Here is a 17,655-nt window from a genome sequence, read left to right as displayed (position 1 = left end):
ACTGTCCTCTGAGAGGCTCTACACAGCAGCTGACTGAGACAGATGCAGATACAGCTAAGCATTGGATGGAGGTTGGGACTCCTATGGAAGAGTTAGGGGAAGGATTGAAGGAACTGAAGGGGATGGCAAATCCATAGGAAGACTAACAGTGTCAACTAACCTGGCCACCTGGGAGCTCCCAGAGACTGTAGCATCAACTAAAGAGCATGCATGGGCTGGTCCATGCCCCCCCCCCCAACATATGTAGCAGAGGACTACCTTGTCTGACCCCAGTGGTGGAGGATGTACCTAATCCTGTAGATATTTGATGCCCTAGGGTAGGGGGTTGGGGGAATGTCTGGGGAGCACCCTCTCAGAGGTGAAGGGGAGGTGGTATCAGGGAAGAACTCTGTGAGGGAGGACCTGGAAGGAGGCATCGTTTGGGATGTAAATAAAGAAAATAATTAATTACTATACCCAGCAAAATTCTCAATTACCATAGATGGAAACACCAAGATATTCCATGACAAAACCAAATTTACACAATATCTTTCCACAAATACATACAGCCCTACAAAGGATAATAGACGGAAAACTTCAACAAAAGGAGGGAAACTACACCCTAGAAAAAGCAAGAAAGTAATCTTTCAACAAACTTAAAAAAAGATAGCCACACCAACATTATTCCACCTTTAACAACAAAAATAACAGGAAGCAACAATCACTATTCCTTCAAATCTCTTAACATCAATGGATTCAATTCCTCAATAAAAAGGCAAATGGGGAATGGAGCTAAACAGAGAATTCTCAATTGAAGAAACTCGAATGGACAAGAAGCACCTAAAGAAGTGTTCAACATCCTTAGTCATCAATGAAATGCAAATCAAAACAACCCTGAGATTCCACCTTACATTAGTTAGAATGGCTAAGATCAAAAACTCAGGTGATAGCAGATGCTGGCAAGGCTGTGGAGAAAGAGGGACACTCCTCCATTGCTGGTGGGATTGCAAACTGGTACAACCACTCTAGAAATCAGTCTGATAGTTCCTCAGAAAACTGGACCTGAGGGCCCAGCAATACCACTGCTGGGCATGTACCCAGCAGAACTCCAACATGTAATAAGGGCACATGGTCTACTATGTTCATAGCAGCCACATTTATAATAGCCAGAAGTTGGAAACAACCCAGATGTCCCTCAACAATGACTATGAAATTCACAGGCAAATGGATGAATCTAGAAAATATCATCCTGAGTGAGGTTACTCAGTCATAAAAGAACACACATGGTATGTATTCACTGATAAGTGGATATTAGGCAGAATGTAGAATACCCATGATACAACTCATGGACCACATGAAGCTCAAGAAGAAAGAAGACCAAAGAGTGGGTGCTTCAGTTCTACTTAGAAGGGGGAACAAAGTAATCAAGGGAACTAGAGGGTGGGATGGACTTGGGAGGAAGAGAATAGGGGGAGGGGAAAAGAGGGGCACAGTCAGGCATGGGAAGAGATGTACAGAGGGTCAGGAAATTGAGCAGAGGTGTGTAGCAATAAGGGATGGGGAGCTGCGGGTAGCAACCAGAAAGTGCTAGATGCCAGGAAAGCAAGAGCCTACCAGGATTCCACCAGGATGATATTAGCTTAAATACCCCACAAAGGGGAGGGAGAACTTGTTGAGATCATATCCAGAGGTTAGGCATGGATCCACAGTTGAGGGATGAGGCCATCCATACCTCTCCAAAAGTTTAACCCAGAGTTTCTCTTGTCTAAAGGAAATACAGGGACAAAGAGTAGAACAAAGACTGAAGGAAAGGCCATCCAGAGACTGTCCCATCTAGAGATGCTTCCCACATGCAGATATCAAACCCAGACTCTATTGCAGATACCAAGAAGTGCTTACTGTCAGGAGCCTGATACAGCTGTCTCCTGAGAAGTTCTGCCAGTTCCTGACCAATACAGATGTGAATGCTTGCAGTCAACCATTAGACTGAGCACCGGGACCCCAATGGGGGAGTTAAGGGAAGGACTGAAGGAGCTGAAGGGACCTTATCTGGCATTGATGGGAGGGGAGGCCCTTGGTCCTGTGAAGGGTTGATGCCCCAGTGTAGAGGAATGCTGGGGTGGTGAGGTGGGAGTGGGTGGGTGGGGGAACATTCTCATAGAAGCAGGATAAGGGGGTACAGTATAGGGGTTTTGTAGTGGGAGAACTGGGAAAGGGGATAACATTTGAAATATAAATAAATCCAATTTAAAAAAAATACAAAAAAAGGAGAAGGGTCACAACCCACAGGCTGGGAACCACTGCTGTAGAGAATTCTGTCTGTCAATTCCCCTGCTATAAACGTATCTGCTAATAGTACTATTCATAAGTGCTATCTTTTCTATGCCTTTTTCTTGATGTCTCAAGTATAGCTAATTTTGCACACAGGTTGTTAAATTGACTGTTCCAACAGTTATTCATAGAGCTGGCTTTTGGCTATGAATTTGAGCTTAATTTAGTACTAGTTTAACCAATTTCATAAAATAGTCTTGTATATCTTGAGCTTGCTCAAAGAAATTCAATCTTTTTTTAACACTTCATCAAGATATGTGTTAAATGGAGTGGAGATCGCCTCATGTCCTGGGCACATGATTCTGATTCATAACTTCTCTGTGACTTAAAAAGATTGACTGATTAGAGAGAGGGGGAGAAGCATGAAGGAAGAGAGGGTTCATATTATCACATGCTCTGTAACAGTGATGTCAGCTCCCTGATTCCTCAGGCCTCCTGGTTGACCATGTCTGTGTTGTTTTCCATCAGCCCTGAATAGTGCAGGAAGCCTGTTCCCGCAGCCTCTAAATTAGCACTTCAGGTCTCTATGTTCCCTCTAGCTAACATGGGGTTGTGTTCCAAGCTGGAATTTCAAGCAATTCCTTACTCAGTTTTTGACCTTGGAAGTTCAAAGGTGTAAGAGATCTAGGGCTCTCTGTCTAGTCCGGCTGGGTTTGCTGAGGATCTGTTTACTTTAAAGCAGTGGTTCTCAACCTTCCTAATCCTGCTGCCTTTTAGTACTCTTCTTCGTGCTATGGTGACCCCTAATCAGAAAATCATTTCGTTGCTACTCTATAACTAAAGTTTTGCTACTGTTATGAATCATAATCTAAATATATGATATGTAGGATATCTGATTATGCAACTCCCTAAGGGGTAATATGACCACAGGTTGAAGGTCACTTCTTTAAAGGTCTCCTTTCCTTCTAGTCTGAGAGGAAGAAACATCTTTTGGATACAATTTTGACAGACCCAAATGGCTACCACCCAAGCACAGAATGGTGAATAAAGATAGTACAAAGGTATGGGGTGGGGGACAGCGCAAGTTACCTCTAGTTACAGCTGGCAGTTCTGGGATAGAAAACAGCAGGCTTGCTTAGAGTTTAAATCTCTTTCCGTGGCCAGAAAATAGGAAGTTTTTCAGAGTGTCACACCAATACCATCTCGCCTCTTGGATCTACATCTGAGTTTCTGGCTTACATGAACACAGCAGAGTCAACAGTCGTGGGAAGCCCTGAGCCTAGATTATGGTTCCTAGTTAAACTCTTGTCAACTTTTGCCAACCTACACAGATCTGTCTTTGAGACCTGGGATTGGAGGACCTTAAAGAATGGGGCGGACTTCAGTCTAATGCTGTAGACAGCTTTACTTTAGTTTAATACACGATGAAACAAAGAAAGCAGTGATCCAGGAAGGTTGTTTGAGTTCAGAAAAACATGTAAATAAATACTGGTAAGCACATAGTAAATATTAACACAGCATCCTCAGAAAAACATGTAAATAAATGCCAATAAGCACATAGTAAATATTGACAGAGCACCCCTTTCCCAGAATTTTATCGGGACAGACCAATTTTAACACAATTGCCTGGCACATACTATAGATTATACCTGGGAAGGCACGAAAGCAAGACAGAAGGCTGTATCCAGGTTCAGGGTACACTGAAGACTCAGCACATCCTTTCAGATGTGGGATCTGTATGGTCAGATTGGGTTCTGTAGCTATGTTCCAGCATCTGTCAAGAATAAACATGTCTTATAAATTAAATGTCTTTAACAGAGGAGGCATGAAACCACATCCAAGAACAACCCAGGGAAGAAAATGCACTTGTGGTAAAAAACCCTCTGTCAATTCCCTGTAGCCTCTCTCACAGTACCTCAGGGCTTTGTTCACCATGCGTAACGCTTTTGACCATGTTCTGACATTCTTCTCCCATTATCAACTTTGGACTCCTTAGATTCAATCGTGGGGACAGAAAGTATATAGAAAACATGCAAGCTATAAAACATGGCATGAATCCCATCCAGAGGACATAGTACCCAACTTAAAGGGGTTCCCACTGGCTGAACAAGACAGTTCAATGTAAAAATGAACAGGGAGTGCAGTAGACTTAGCTCCATGTAAAACGTTAGGACTCGTGTTCATGCTGACATTTAGAAAGGACACTCAGCTAGAAGGCATTCGTTATCTTTGCGGGTCCAGAGACAATAGCTTGTTCTGGAAAAAAGAACAAAACAAAACAAACAAACAAAGAAAACCCAAAAAACCTTTCCCTTTTGAAGTGTACTCTATACTATTTCCTGTCTGAGGCAGACTCCGCTATATTTTTTGTTTGAGGTATATTCCATAGTATTTCATGTCTTAGGTGTACTTCACAGGGATACTTAGAATTGTAGCTAACAGATTTAGAAAGAGAAATGGGAAAGGAAAGAAAAAATTACATAGGTAGAGTAATGAATCCATATTGGAGCAGAGGAAGTAAGACAATTCTCAGATGAAGACGTTCTAATACATCCACACACAAATGAACAGAACTAAGGAGAAACGTTAACAAAGTTCCATCTTATAAGATCAATATACAAGACTTGTTTATTTTTCTACTAGGAAATTTTGACTCTAAAAAGTGTTTTTCTTTTTTCTTTTTTTGTAATTGCATTGAAGAGTCCACAGTCATACTTAGACGGCAGCAATACAAGTATGAGACCTGTCCATTCAGAGCCAAGTATTAACGCTCAAATGGGGAGAGAGATTGTGTTTGCGAACTGGAGAACTTAGTATCATTAAGTTACCAGGGCTTTTCTGAACTTATCTATGGACTTCATGCAATCCTAATCAATATCCCAGCGAGGTTCTTACAGAAATTGACAGACTGCTTTCAAAATGTGTAGGAAATGTAAAAAGACGTGGGGTGGCCAAAGCCACTTGAAAAGGCTTGTATAACTTACTGGAAAGCTAACATAATGAAGGCACCGTAGTTATTACTGAGTGGTTAGAAATACTGATCAAAAATAGAATAAAGCCCAAGAACAGACCTGCTTACAAAGGATGGATTTATTTTTGAGAAAGGTGCCAAAGTAATTGAATACATAAATCAGAAATTTTTCTTTAAGTGATTCTGGCATATCTGGACATTCATATGCTGATTGTGATGCTTAAATTACCCACAACATCTACAAAAGTTAAAAAGACTTTAACCTAAATGTAAGTATAAAACTATGAACCTTACAAACAGAAACAAATGAAAACAAATCCACACCACCACTACCACCACCACCACCACCACCACCATCACCACCACCACCACCATCACTACCACAACCACCACCACCACAACCACCACCACCACAACAACAAGAAGCATGGCAAGGAGGGCTGGAGAGATGGCTCAGTGGTTAAGAGCACTTGTTCATCTTGAAGAGGACCTGGGTTCAGTTCCCCACATCCAGATGGTGACTCCACTGTAACTCCAGTCCTAGGGGAATCCAATACTCTCTTCCGGCCTCTGGAGGCACTGCAGTGAGTGTGGTGCACAGACATGTCAGCAACCATCCTACACATAAAATAGAAATAAAATCTGTTTCTGTAACTAACAAAGAAACTTTCATTTTTTTTAGAGTAACCCAAAATCCATGACTAGAACTCTAAAGCTTCTGGACTTTGAGAGATACATTTAAGAAATGAAGGGAGGCTGAAGAGATGACTCTATGGTTAAGAGCTCCTCTAGATGCCCCAAGTTGGATTTCCACCATTTACATAGCAGCTTATAGCCGGCTGTAACTCTAGCTCCAGAGGATCTGATGCTCTCTTCTGGCCTTGTCAGGAACTGCACACACATGATGCATAGACATACGAGCAGGTAAAACACCCATGCACATAAAAAAATAAAATTAAAAAAAAAATGAGGATAGAACCATATATTGGTGGGAAATATTTCTAAATTACATTTCTGACAAATTATTGATATATAAAACAATTCTTACAACTTAGTAAGACAACTCATTGATAAAAGTGGAAAAACATATCTAAATAGATACTTCTCTGAAGAAGTTAGAGGAACACAAGAGGCTGAGAGATCATCACCACTCCACAAGAGAGAAAGAAATATAAGTTAAAAACAGTAGAAGAGGTCCAGCAAGAGAGCTCAGCAGGTAAAGGAGCTTGCTGCACAAGCCTGGAGACTTGAGTTCAATCCCCAGAACCCACATGGAAGAGGAGAGAACTGGCTCCCACATGCTGTCACCTTGACCTCCACAGGAGCACCATAGCACATACTCCATCTCCTCACAAAATGAAGAAATAAAACTAGACAAAACCTAGAAGAGATGCCATGCTCACCCTCTGGAATGACTACCATTGGAAGGACTGACAATATCAAGTCCTGTAGAGGGCACTGCCCAACTGGAGTTCATATCTATTTGCGGTTCTGGTACCTTGTACATGTGGAAAGCAACTAGCAAGTTCTCATGACACTAACCACAGCCTTGCCTTAAGAACTAGACATGAAATTCTACTCCCGATATTTTCCCAAGGAGAAGGCAACATGTTCTCCCCAGACCTGAGTCTGAATGGTCAGAGAAGATGGATTTATACCACCCACAAATTAGAATGTGCTTGGATCAGCATTGAGTAGCTGTCTGTGCAGCTCAGCAGTACAGGCAGCAGTGAAGAGAACCGGGGACGAGTCTCAAGGACATGGTGTCAATTCAAGGGGCCAGACAGAGGTTGCGTGCTGTTTGGTTTCATTTACAAGACATTCCAGAAAAAGCAAAATTATGGGGAGAGAAAAGAAAGCAGTGGCTCCAGGTAAGTCGGGGAGAGAGATTTAACTTCAAAGAAACGTGAAGGACATGTGGGATGATGGAAATGTCCTATGTTCATGGTGGCAGTTGCTTCCACAACTGCAAACCCATGTCAGAGCCCACCAACTTCATGTTTTAAATAAACATGAACCCCTTCACAAAAACTGAACACAAGACATATTGAGTCTAGAAAAAGTCTATGAAAAATCGAAACAGTGATTTAAATTATTTCATAAAAAAAATCTCTTTATGACTGGTAATACTGCGTTTTCAAGACATATGTGTATGATGCACCAGCGCGGGACATGCCTGTAAAAGTCAAACCAATCACACTTCAAGTCTGTCTTTGCCATTTCCTAGAAAAACGATCGTATGCGGACTATTTAGCTCATACCTCATAAGATTAGGGTGGGGCTTAACGCCTCACGTTAACAGCTCATAACTCTCTGGCTCAGAATAAGTGTTTGCCAAATGCCCATTTAGAAACGGCCTAGGTGAGGGAGCATGCATGCTTGTACACAGTCAGATCAACATATACTCACACACACACACGCGCATACACAGCTTATAATGTCACAGAAAAACACTGGAACTAGCACACGTGTAAGGTAGAGCAATGGTGTAAAATGAGGAACGCTTTGTGGTGCCTGGGGGAGCCGGACTTTCTGAAGGAAATTGTGACAATAGATACGAAAAATGAGCAATGGTTTTGGGGTCAATTAAGGGAATGAAGGGCAGAAAATGTCACTGTGCACTTGAGAATGACAAGCAATTAGCTATTTCTTGGAGCGAAGAGAACCTAACACAGAAGGGAGGAGCCAGTCAAAATGCCTGTCATGTTGCAGCCCATCCTGTGGTGGCGCAAGAGGGAGCTGGCGAAGAGAAAGAAAGGCTAATTAGTCTTGCATCTTTCAGGGATGACTTTAATCATCCTGGGAAAGAACAGCTAAAGTGAGACCAAAGTTACAGGACTCAGACATATTGAAAGACTTGTAGAGAAACCCAGGGGAAGGATGGTGGTACTCTGAACGTGGGCTACGGGAGTGACAGGTAAATCTGAGAATCTTAGACTCCGATGGCTGAGCCGGAAGGAGAATGAGTGTCGGGCTTCACATAGGAACAGAGTTAGGAGGGCAGTAGCGCCCTTAGAGAAGCGGTTCTCAACCTTCCTCACGCTGCGTGTGCTGCTTCTCAGTACAGCTAGCTCCTCATGCTGTGTTGACCACAACCGTAAGATTATTTTTGTTGCTACGTCATACAGTTTTATTTTGCTACAGTTTATGAATTGCAATGTAAATATCGGATATGCAAGATATCTGAGGTGCGACTCCTGTGAAAGTGTCATTTCACAAGTGTCATTTGACCCCACAAAGGGGTTATGACCATAGGTCACTGCCCTTGACAAGTAGAACACGTTTGTACCAGGAAAACCATGCATTTAGGTGAATCTTGCTGATGTTTAAGGTGATTGTGACTATCAGGTAGAACTATCCAGTAAGTGAAAGGACATTTGAACCTAGGGTTCATTATCAAAGTTAGATGGGGAGCTGTGGAGAGGGGTAGCAATTTAAGTCACAGATAGAAGCAAGATCGTCCCAGAAACGCATAGCGTGGGAGAGAGCCAGGAACTGATTACCAAAATTAGCAATATTTATGGGGGTATAGAGAAAACCTTCAACACTGGTTCTGAAACTAGGAGAAAGATAAAGGGACAGAAAGCAGTGAGTTTCTAGAAGAATCTACTGAGAGTGTCATGTGAACAGAAATATCAGAAAAGACAAAGATCAGGAAACATCCTATGGATTTAGGCAGTACTAGTGCTTGGTGCCCAGGGTGGGTCTTGTGGACCTTTTAGGGTGGACATTAGTGGGACCAAAGCGATCTTCTGCCTGGCTGTTGGCTCCTAACTTGTCAAGTGTCTTGCTCTTCATGTGCTCCTCCATGATGTACCATGATGGCCATAGGATGGCATCTCCAGAGCCATGAATACATGGTACATCTGCCTTTTATGTTTATTGCCTCAGGTATTTTGCTATACTAATGGAAAGCTGGGTACTGAAGAGGAAGGAGGCTTTCCAGTTTTTATGACTTACTTTCCCCTTCCCCCCTCCCTCCCTCCTCCTTTCCCTTCCTCCCTGTGTGTTTGTGTGTGTGTGTGTGTGAGATGTATGTACCACAACACATAGATCGAGGTCAGATACAAACTTTATGAAGTTAGTCTTCTCCTTCCATGTTTATGTGGATCCCAGGGATCAAGCTCCAGGCTTGCAAAACAAACACCTCTACCTGTTGAGCCATTTTGCCAGACCCTAAGGGAAATTTGGAGTTTGCTTCTATTTATTGTGAGACATAGGAGAAATTATTATATTAATATACACATAGGGGGCTGGAGGAAAGGAAGATAATGAGTTACATTAGTTAAGATATTTGTCAAAGTTTAACCAAAATGTAGAAATCACGTGAGATATTTGGCCACAAATACTTTGATAGAAATAGTTGTTACATATGTAAAAATCTGCTTTTTAGATAGTTAAGATAGCGAGAAGAGAGTTCAGAAATAGTAAAAGTCGTAACTGTGAGACGCATCCAGCCCTGTTAGGGCAGAGAGAAAGGACAGCAGGTGGGAGACGGAGTCAGCAAAGTGTAAGGGGTGGGGAGATGGACTCCTAAAGGCAACTGAAGGATCCTTTCTGGTGACTGCGCCGGCCCAGGTCGATAAGTAGAAATGAAAGAGTAGTCGACCTGGCAGACAAAGGGTGCTCAGGAAAGCATTGCTAGGAAAGAAAATGAGATGGAATGAGAAGCTAGGGCGGGCCGGGGGGGGGGGGGTGATGGGGTAGAAGAGATTGGAAATAAGGCTGCGGGATGGCATCAAACAGGCAAACAGTTTGGGGACAATGTCTTTTCTTAAGAAAGTTGCAGACATTGGAGCAATGGGAGGGACAAGACCAGAACAATGATTTCCGGAGACGAGAGAAAGGGGCGGGGGCGGGGGCGCAGTAAATCTATGGTATGGAGGAAAAACTGCGAGGAGAAACTAGAGTCATTAGTGGGATGACCTGGAATGTGGTGGCAGTGAAAACAAGAAAAAGATCTAGTAAGGGAAGGAGCCAATTAACTTATGGCTTCTTTGTCTAGGGGTCAGAGGGTAAGAGAGCAAACAGGATAGTCTGTATTTGGGCTACTGGAAAGAATATCTGAAGACGAGGAAAGGAGGGAGAGGAGGAGATTTTGAGCCTTGTTAAGTTTGCCATGGACGATTACAGTTCCCACAGGATTGATCGCCTTAGAGCTGGACAAAGGGAGCCTTGGAGCTATGAACCAATTCTGGGCAGAGCACGCAGGCGCGGCCCAGGGTCGCCTAGCAACAAACATCAACACTGACCCTCAGAGACCAGTGCAGTTTGCTACGCGCCGCGCGTAGGGAGTCACTGCTCCTTGGGGCTTGACTCTGCTCAGGTAAGGGACAGGCACAGCTGCACACCTGTCCCAGGGTTGGAGAGGCCAAGGACTAGAGGACAGGGCAAACTGTAGCGTTCAGGGCACGGGTGGGGAGTTCTGGGACTAGGGAACAATACACCTGCCGAGCTGTAACCCGTAGTTACAAGTGCACTTAATGGGGCAAACCTGAGGCTCTAAGAGGGACTTGAGGATCTAAGATCCTGTCACCTGATTATAAGCGACTCTTGAACTAGGACCCTACTTACTTCAGCCCTCCTCTGCAGCTTTAGGTCTGCTTAAAGCCAGCTTCTGCCTTAGCGAATATCTGAAGCTCAGAGACTGAGGGGGTGGCAGTGGAGAGGGGAAACAAATAACAAATAGGACGATAATATGGCCATGAAAAGTACGAATTTAAGCCAAATCCATTGTCATAATCATTTCAATGAACCTATTACCTACTCATCCTGCTAACTTTCAGCTGTTTCCTAAATAAACGGGTAGGTGGGTGATGATATATATATCCAAAGACGTTCATTGCAGCCTTGGCCATAATTCCAGAAAATTGGAAATGGATGCTGGATGAATAATGGATTTGGAAAACATTTCAATGACATGCTGACCCACTGGAGAAGCTGAGAGGATTAAAAGAAATGGAAATGTTTTAAACTTGTCCTTTAAGGAAATCCACAATAGGCAATAGAATTCATGCAAGATGGTAAAAGAAAAAGAAAAAGAAAACAAAATAAAACCCAAACTAAAGCAACAACAAAAACAAACCACTTATCTTTTGAAAAAATTTTCTTTGTTCATTGTGTTATTCTTTGTTTTCCAAATTCTCTACAGTAAAATGCCTAGTTTATATGAGAAAACAACTGTCTATGGCAAATTGCCCCCACCTATACCAGAGGTTTATATCTGAGTCCCTGAACAGCCACCTGTAACCTCAGGGCATGGCCCAGGACCCCTTCCACACTTGCAAAGCTGTGTGTCTTTATCCCTTGTGCTGTTAATTATTCTGTTGTTCAAAACATCATCTAGGAATAGAAGACGTTAGTCTGAGGGCAACTGGGATAACTTCACACAGTTTTGTGTGGGTGTAACTTGTCTCCTGAATGTTCTTTAGAAGGAATTGCTATAAATCAGTTGCTGGTATATCTTAGAGTAGCTTATGAATTTATTTTGACCTGTGAACTTACCTTTGTGCCTATGATAGCTTCTCACTGTTCTGAAATAGTTTCTGTGTGTCTTTCTGAATGAAACAGGCTCAAAACCAAGGGTCTACATACTTTTCAAGCATGTGTGGATATTTGAGATTTGAGAAAAAATGTTGGAGCTAATATATGAAAAGAAAATTGAAAATTGGTATTTCAGTGTTTTACTGATATTACATTTCCACACATCTTAAAATAGTTTTCTCATTTTGTAAGAATTTTCAAGTATTCATACCACTAGTTGCTGAGTGATTTCAAAAGCAATCCTGTTGAAAATGTGGGAACTAGCAAGATGGTTTAGTGATTAAGAACATTTGTTGTTTTTGCAGAGGGCTGTGTTTGGTTCCCATCACCCATATTGTGGCTCACAAGTCTGTAAAACACCCATAAACATAACATGAATAAGTGTAAACATTAGTTATGCAAAATTATATTTAATGGAGGCTATGGGTGGTTTTCTTTTTTTCATTTTAGTGTACTGGATAAGGCGTAAGGTCGGCTGGTATAGAATAAGCCTGCCCAGTTCCTCGCAGACCTTGTGATTCAAAGACTTGAAGTTAGTCACGTGGAATAGATGTCTTTCAAGAGCCTTTGAATTACTGTGATCATGTGGTCTTTTAATGTGTGCAATGCATTCTGCCCAGTGTCTCTCAAACCAGATGCTGCTTTGGAATTCTGACAAGCAATTTGAACTAATCCTGACTCTGAAGGCCCCACCCTATCCCATCCTGAGTTTTCTCACGGGACTCTGGTGACTTCCTCTTCTTTTCACCAAAGCATTACTCACAGGAAAATAGAGCTAATGATTTTCATAATACTGACTTCACATCGTGGGCTAGACACCTGCAAATGCACAACATAGTTACATCAAACAAACAGACAGCACAGGTGGAGAGCAAACCTGCTGTGATTTTTCTTGTTTAATCAAAACTTAGGTCACAAATATAATCGTCTTTCTAGAGTGAAAAAACACTAGTGTTCAACAGTGTTACCAATAAGTTCCTTGAAAACCAATACTTCCAATGAGGACGTAAGTAGCAGTTTGTGCAAATGCTGTATGTAATTCCTACATTGATCGCATGCTTTAGGTGGTAAAATGTGAAGAAATGACTCTCCTCCCAAGAACGTAGATAACTGAGATCGTGGAAGATGTACCAATATATGATGTGCAAATCATATTTTTGTATCTTTTTTTTTCTAGGATGGGTAAAAAAATAAAGAAGGAAGTTGAACCTCCCCCTAAGGATGTGGTAAGTTTCTGGTGCAAATACCAGCAACACTTTAACCAGCAGTTTTCAAAATAAATTGTTCCAAGAGTTTGGCATGTCCCATGGTATACATGAATGCATGGTGGCAGACGTCCAAAGTCTGACTAATGATATTAGTCAGAGAAACCTAACAGTATATAAACAAACATTTACAGCGTTGTCATTACATAATTAGCGCAATTAGCGATTACTAGCTCTTCTAGTTGTAGATAGCATGTTTACAGTCTAGTTAATGGATACATAGTTTCATTGTGTTCTTTTAAATACGGCAAGTTTCTATTCACTGGCCTCTAGTTGATACGATTTATCCAGGAAGTTTAAAAAAATAATGAGAAGTTATGCTACAGCTCGCACATATTGTGTATGGTATTTGCTGATGGTCTTGGACATGAGATAGCCCACATTGTATTTCCCAGTTAGAAAGTAGTCTGGGATCACCAACTCTTTCTCTTTCAAATACTGAGCGTAAACACAGCTTCTTATATAACCCCCTTTTGCTCCTAAATGCATGGCTTATCAGTTGACTTTAATCAATTACTGAAAGATTGTGTTACAATGGAAAATGATTGTTGATGATTTTTATTTTGGAGTCTCATTTCAAAACACATGTTTGGTGAGTTTGTCATCAAACAGAATACATATAGAAATGAGGGATTTCCAAATTTGCAGAAATCGGAAAGTACTGCAAAAAGTTACCCTCCAGACCAAAGTGTTACAGTCAAGGTTGGAAGCTTTGTATCAGCATAGTTCTTTGTGAACTGTATTAATTACTTTGACCAAGTTGCCAAATTTGGCCAAATTATTTCAGTTTTATTTATCTTTAAATAGGAATAGCACTCTCCGACTCATTTGGATTACAATATTATTAAGTCAAACTATAAATTACATGAAGTTCTCAGTGTTTGACATATAATTCAGTAAATAATATGTTAGTGCCAGGACTCGACTCTCTCTCTCTCTCTCTTGCACACACACACACACACACACACACACACACGACTACTTAGGTATTTGACACTTTATGGTACAGTTCTGGCTAAAGCTATAGAAGTTTTTTGTCTGCCTTAATCTGGGAAACCTTTGCAGAGGCATTCTGTGTGCGTTTGTGACAGTTCCTTCACTTTTCTCATTCTGGCTGTTGCCTTTAGACATACTTCTAGCATGTGGCAGACCCTCCTAACTCATTGGGTCATAAGGTTCTTCTTACCCCCATATCACTGCTGGTGCCTTTAAGGGAATTTATGAACACAGTACTTAGCAACAAACATAATTAGAATCAGAATCAAAGGACTGACAATCAATAGAGGTATCTGTCTGGCACACTGCCCACAGTGCTAACAAACAAAGGGTGTGCTAATACATGTCCTACAATGTTATAATGTCTGGCTGATACTGTGCTCTGTCCTCCAATTTTTTGTAGACACGTGGAGGACTTGAAAGAATGCAGCCCCAGGGTTAAAATCACATGCATGTAGGTCTTCCTTTCTCAGTTCACACTAAGCTTGGGGTCCACTGAAGACACGTAAGACGTTCACCAATGGTCCTTGTCTATTATTGTTTCCCCAGGGACTTAACACCAATAAAACTGTTCCCATTAAGAGACCTAATCCTCCTTTTAAAGGGTTTATTATTTTCTTTCTCTGTGTGAGTTTCTGTGCATCTCGCACATGCAGGCACTTGCAAGGCCACGGTGTGTCAGATCTCCTAGGACTGGAGTTAAAGGCAGGTGAGAGCTACCCAGCGTGAATGCTGGGAACTGAACTCAGGTCCTCTGCGACGGGGATAAGGACTCTGAGTGTAACACAGAGCCATCTTTCCAGCCTCGCCAATCCTCATTTCACTTGATAACTTCTAGAACTTCTAAAGGTTTAGCACAATTAAAGTATCTTAACTTTGGGGTACTTTCAAGGTCTGTCTCTTCAAAGCTTATAAAACATTTGTCCTGGGGCTAGTGAGATAGCTCAGCAGGTAAAGACACTTGCCTCCAAACCTCAGGGTCGGAGTTGATATTGAAGAACTACACGGTGAAAGGAGAGAACAGATATTATGTACTGATATCCTGCAGATTGCCTTCTGGTCTACACATATAAGCTGTGGCATGCACCCCCACCCCAACATACAATCATCAAATGCAATAAAAATACTTTTAAAGTTTGTTCTATAAATTGCAAGTGATAACCAAGTGTCACAGAGAGACAGATAATGGCTAATGGAATCAAATTTTCTCAAGACCAGTGGTAATTTACTTGGCATATATTCCCTAGAAACAGCTGGCAGTGACTTTTGTTTCCGATCATCGTTGAACTATTAATTAAAGTGGGTTAATAGAGGCAGGAAGAGTATTGATATGGTTAAAACAGAAGTTTTCCTAACTTTTCATTGGTCCGGGAGGTATTGATATATGCAGACGTAGTTTGTAGATCTACTTTTCTTTTCTCATGAAAGTGACAGAATCAGAGAAAGTTATGTCTTGAATGACCGATCCAACTGTCTTCTTTCTCCTCAAATGTGGCTAAGTGGTTGCTTGTGGTGCTTTAAGAAAATGCTGAGTTCCTGTGAAATGACTGGGTGAGCGAATGTCTAACAGGAAGTACTCTCCAAGGCATTTCTAAGTATAAAGCAGATACGCAGTGACTGAGGCTATAGGCTGTGCAGCCACACCGCAGCATCCACTTATGGGCATTTGTGCGTAGGGTACATTCCTAGACCTCTGTGTGGTACAGGGAAGATGTGATGATACTCACCTTGGGGCAATACCCATTCCCAACAATGGGCATTAGATAACTTCAGGTGCTTAGAAGAGTGTCCAGCACTAAGCTCCATGTGAATTGGGTACACTGGTGTATTCCTACAATGTCAGCACTCCAGAGCCCGAGGAAAGAGGCTCATTACTTTAGGGCCAACCTGGGCTACACAGTGAGACCCTGTCTTGAAAAGGCAGAACGAAGAGCAAAGCCAAGGACGCAAGCTTGGCCTGTGAGCGCCATGTTGGAGAGGCAGAAGCAGGACCGTTGCGATCTCTCAGGTTCTGCCAGACAGTGGTTTCTCACGGTTGTGTTTCCTTCACAGAGATTGGAGACTGTCTCTGTGAGCCTCTGGTCTCTCAGCAGACGGGCCTTTCAAAGCAGAGCTCAGCCAGGATGCTTCTTGTTTTCATTCTTTCTGTCTGTAGTCTTGGCGCACCGTTCCTTTTATACAGAGCATGACATTGTGATTTCACAACAAGCTTGCTGCTGACTGATGACCTCGTGGGGAAGCAGATGGGCTGTGTGATTACAGCTTGGCATTATTTATTCAGTAGTGTGGCATTCGGTTATAGCCACCGTTTTATTCTCAGCACCTTTTTAAATAAAAAATATTACCATAATGCTGTAGGTTCTGCAGGAGAAACAAACACTTCAAGTGCCTCTGCTGTCTGCCAAGCACTGGCGGTTCTACGACAAAACTGCTCTTTCGAGTGTAGCTCTTATGGCCTCCGTCTTTCTTTATGCTTCTCATAATCTAGACTGCCTTGTTCCTAATGATGACTGGAAGGCACAGTGACATATCAGAGAGTTGACTAAACCTCCAGGAGAGAGTAAATAGTTTTTATCACTCTTGTTCCAGTGGATCCTGATGTACTCTACCTCTTCAAAGACTACAGCTACAATAACATTCTCACACGTTAGTCACGTGTTTACAAGAGGAGCTTTAAAATATTCAAATACTAATTTAGATTTAGTGCTGTACGGGCTGACTTAGCTACTTTGGAGACTGAAGCAGAAGGGTCTCTTGAGTTTGGGGGTTTAAGGCTGATCTGGACAACATTGTGGAATCTAATGTCCACTCCCTTCCCCCTTCCCCCCAAGAAAAGGAGCTGGAGAGATGTCTCAGTATGTGATGACTCACAAGCATGAGGACCTGAGTTCAGAGTCTCAGAACCCACAGAAGCATTAGACATGGCCACTCTATTCCAAAACTCCAGTACTGGGTAGGAGACAGACACTGGAGGAGGGGGAGGCAGGGAGATTCCCTGAAGCTCAATGGCCAGGCAGTGTAGTTACAGATGAACTTCAGGTATAAAGAAGAGACCTATTTCCAAAGAAAGGGGGAGGGAGAAGGGACAGAAGGTGAAAATGACTAATAATGACTAGTAAAGGACACTTAATGTCAAACCCTGGACTCCAGATGTGCTCATGCTAACAAATACATACCTCCCAGAGAGGGAGGGGAAGGGAGAAGGAGAGAGGGAGAGGGAGAGAGGGGAGAGGGAGAGGGGAAGAGAGGGAGATAGGGAGAGAAGGAGAGGGGGGAGAAGGAGAAGGGGAAGAGAGGGAGAGGGGAAGAGAAAGAGACAGGGGTACAGGGAGTACAGTACAATGGCAGGCAGACAGGGAGCCCTGCAAAAGTGCAACAAACTCAGGACCCCCTTCCCTGTGATCTCAGTAGCAGAATGTACCCTTTGAAGCCAGTTGATGGTGTAGGTTTCCTGATCTCAGAAGACAGTACCCAGATAAGCCACCTTAACTCAACAGACTGAACTCAGGAGGCCCAACAAAACATGGAGTCCCATAGCTTCAGCTGTTACTAAGGAGAGAAATGAAATTTTCAGGGAATGGTGGGTGGCAGGTGTCATGGTGGTCACTGTGGTGGCAGGTGTCATGGTGG

The 17,655-nt window shown here is 42.5% G+C and overlaps 1 protein-coding gene across 5 annotated transcripts in view; it reads left to right on the top strand.

The window, feature by feature from the left end:
- Positions 1-10,309: 10,309 nt before the first annotated feature.
- Armc3 (armadillo repeat containing 3) overlaps positions 10,310-17,655 on the top strand; it is an 87,857-nt gene continuing 80,511 nt past the window's right edge. For 4 of the 5 annotated variants that reach the window (XM_028764843.1, XM_028764841.1, XM_028764845.1 and 1 more), the window contains exons 1-2: positions 10,310-10,547; positions 12,942-12,990. In XM_028764843.1, the coding sequence (XP_028620676.1) occupies positions 12,943-12,990 (48 nt within the window). In that variant the 5' untranslated portion in view covers positions 10,310-10,547; position 12,942. Of the gene's footprint in view, positions 10,548-12,941; positions 12,991-17,655 lie in introns of those variants that run through there. The other variant, XM_028764844.1, reaches the window with a different exon arrangement.

This window comes from Grammomys surdaster, unplaced genomic scaffold, assembly GCF_004785775.1.
Source record: "Grammomys surdaster isolate TR1022 unplaced genomic scaffold, NIH_TR_1.0 146, whole genome shotgun sequence".
Lineage (NCBI taxonomy): Eukaryota > Metazoa > Chordata > Mammalia > Rodentia > Muridae > Grammomys > Grammomys surdaster.
The sequence above is the reverse complement of the archived record's forward strand: the minus strand, read 5'-3'. Positions and strand labels throughout refer to the sequence as shown.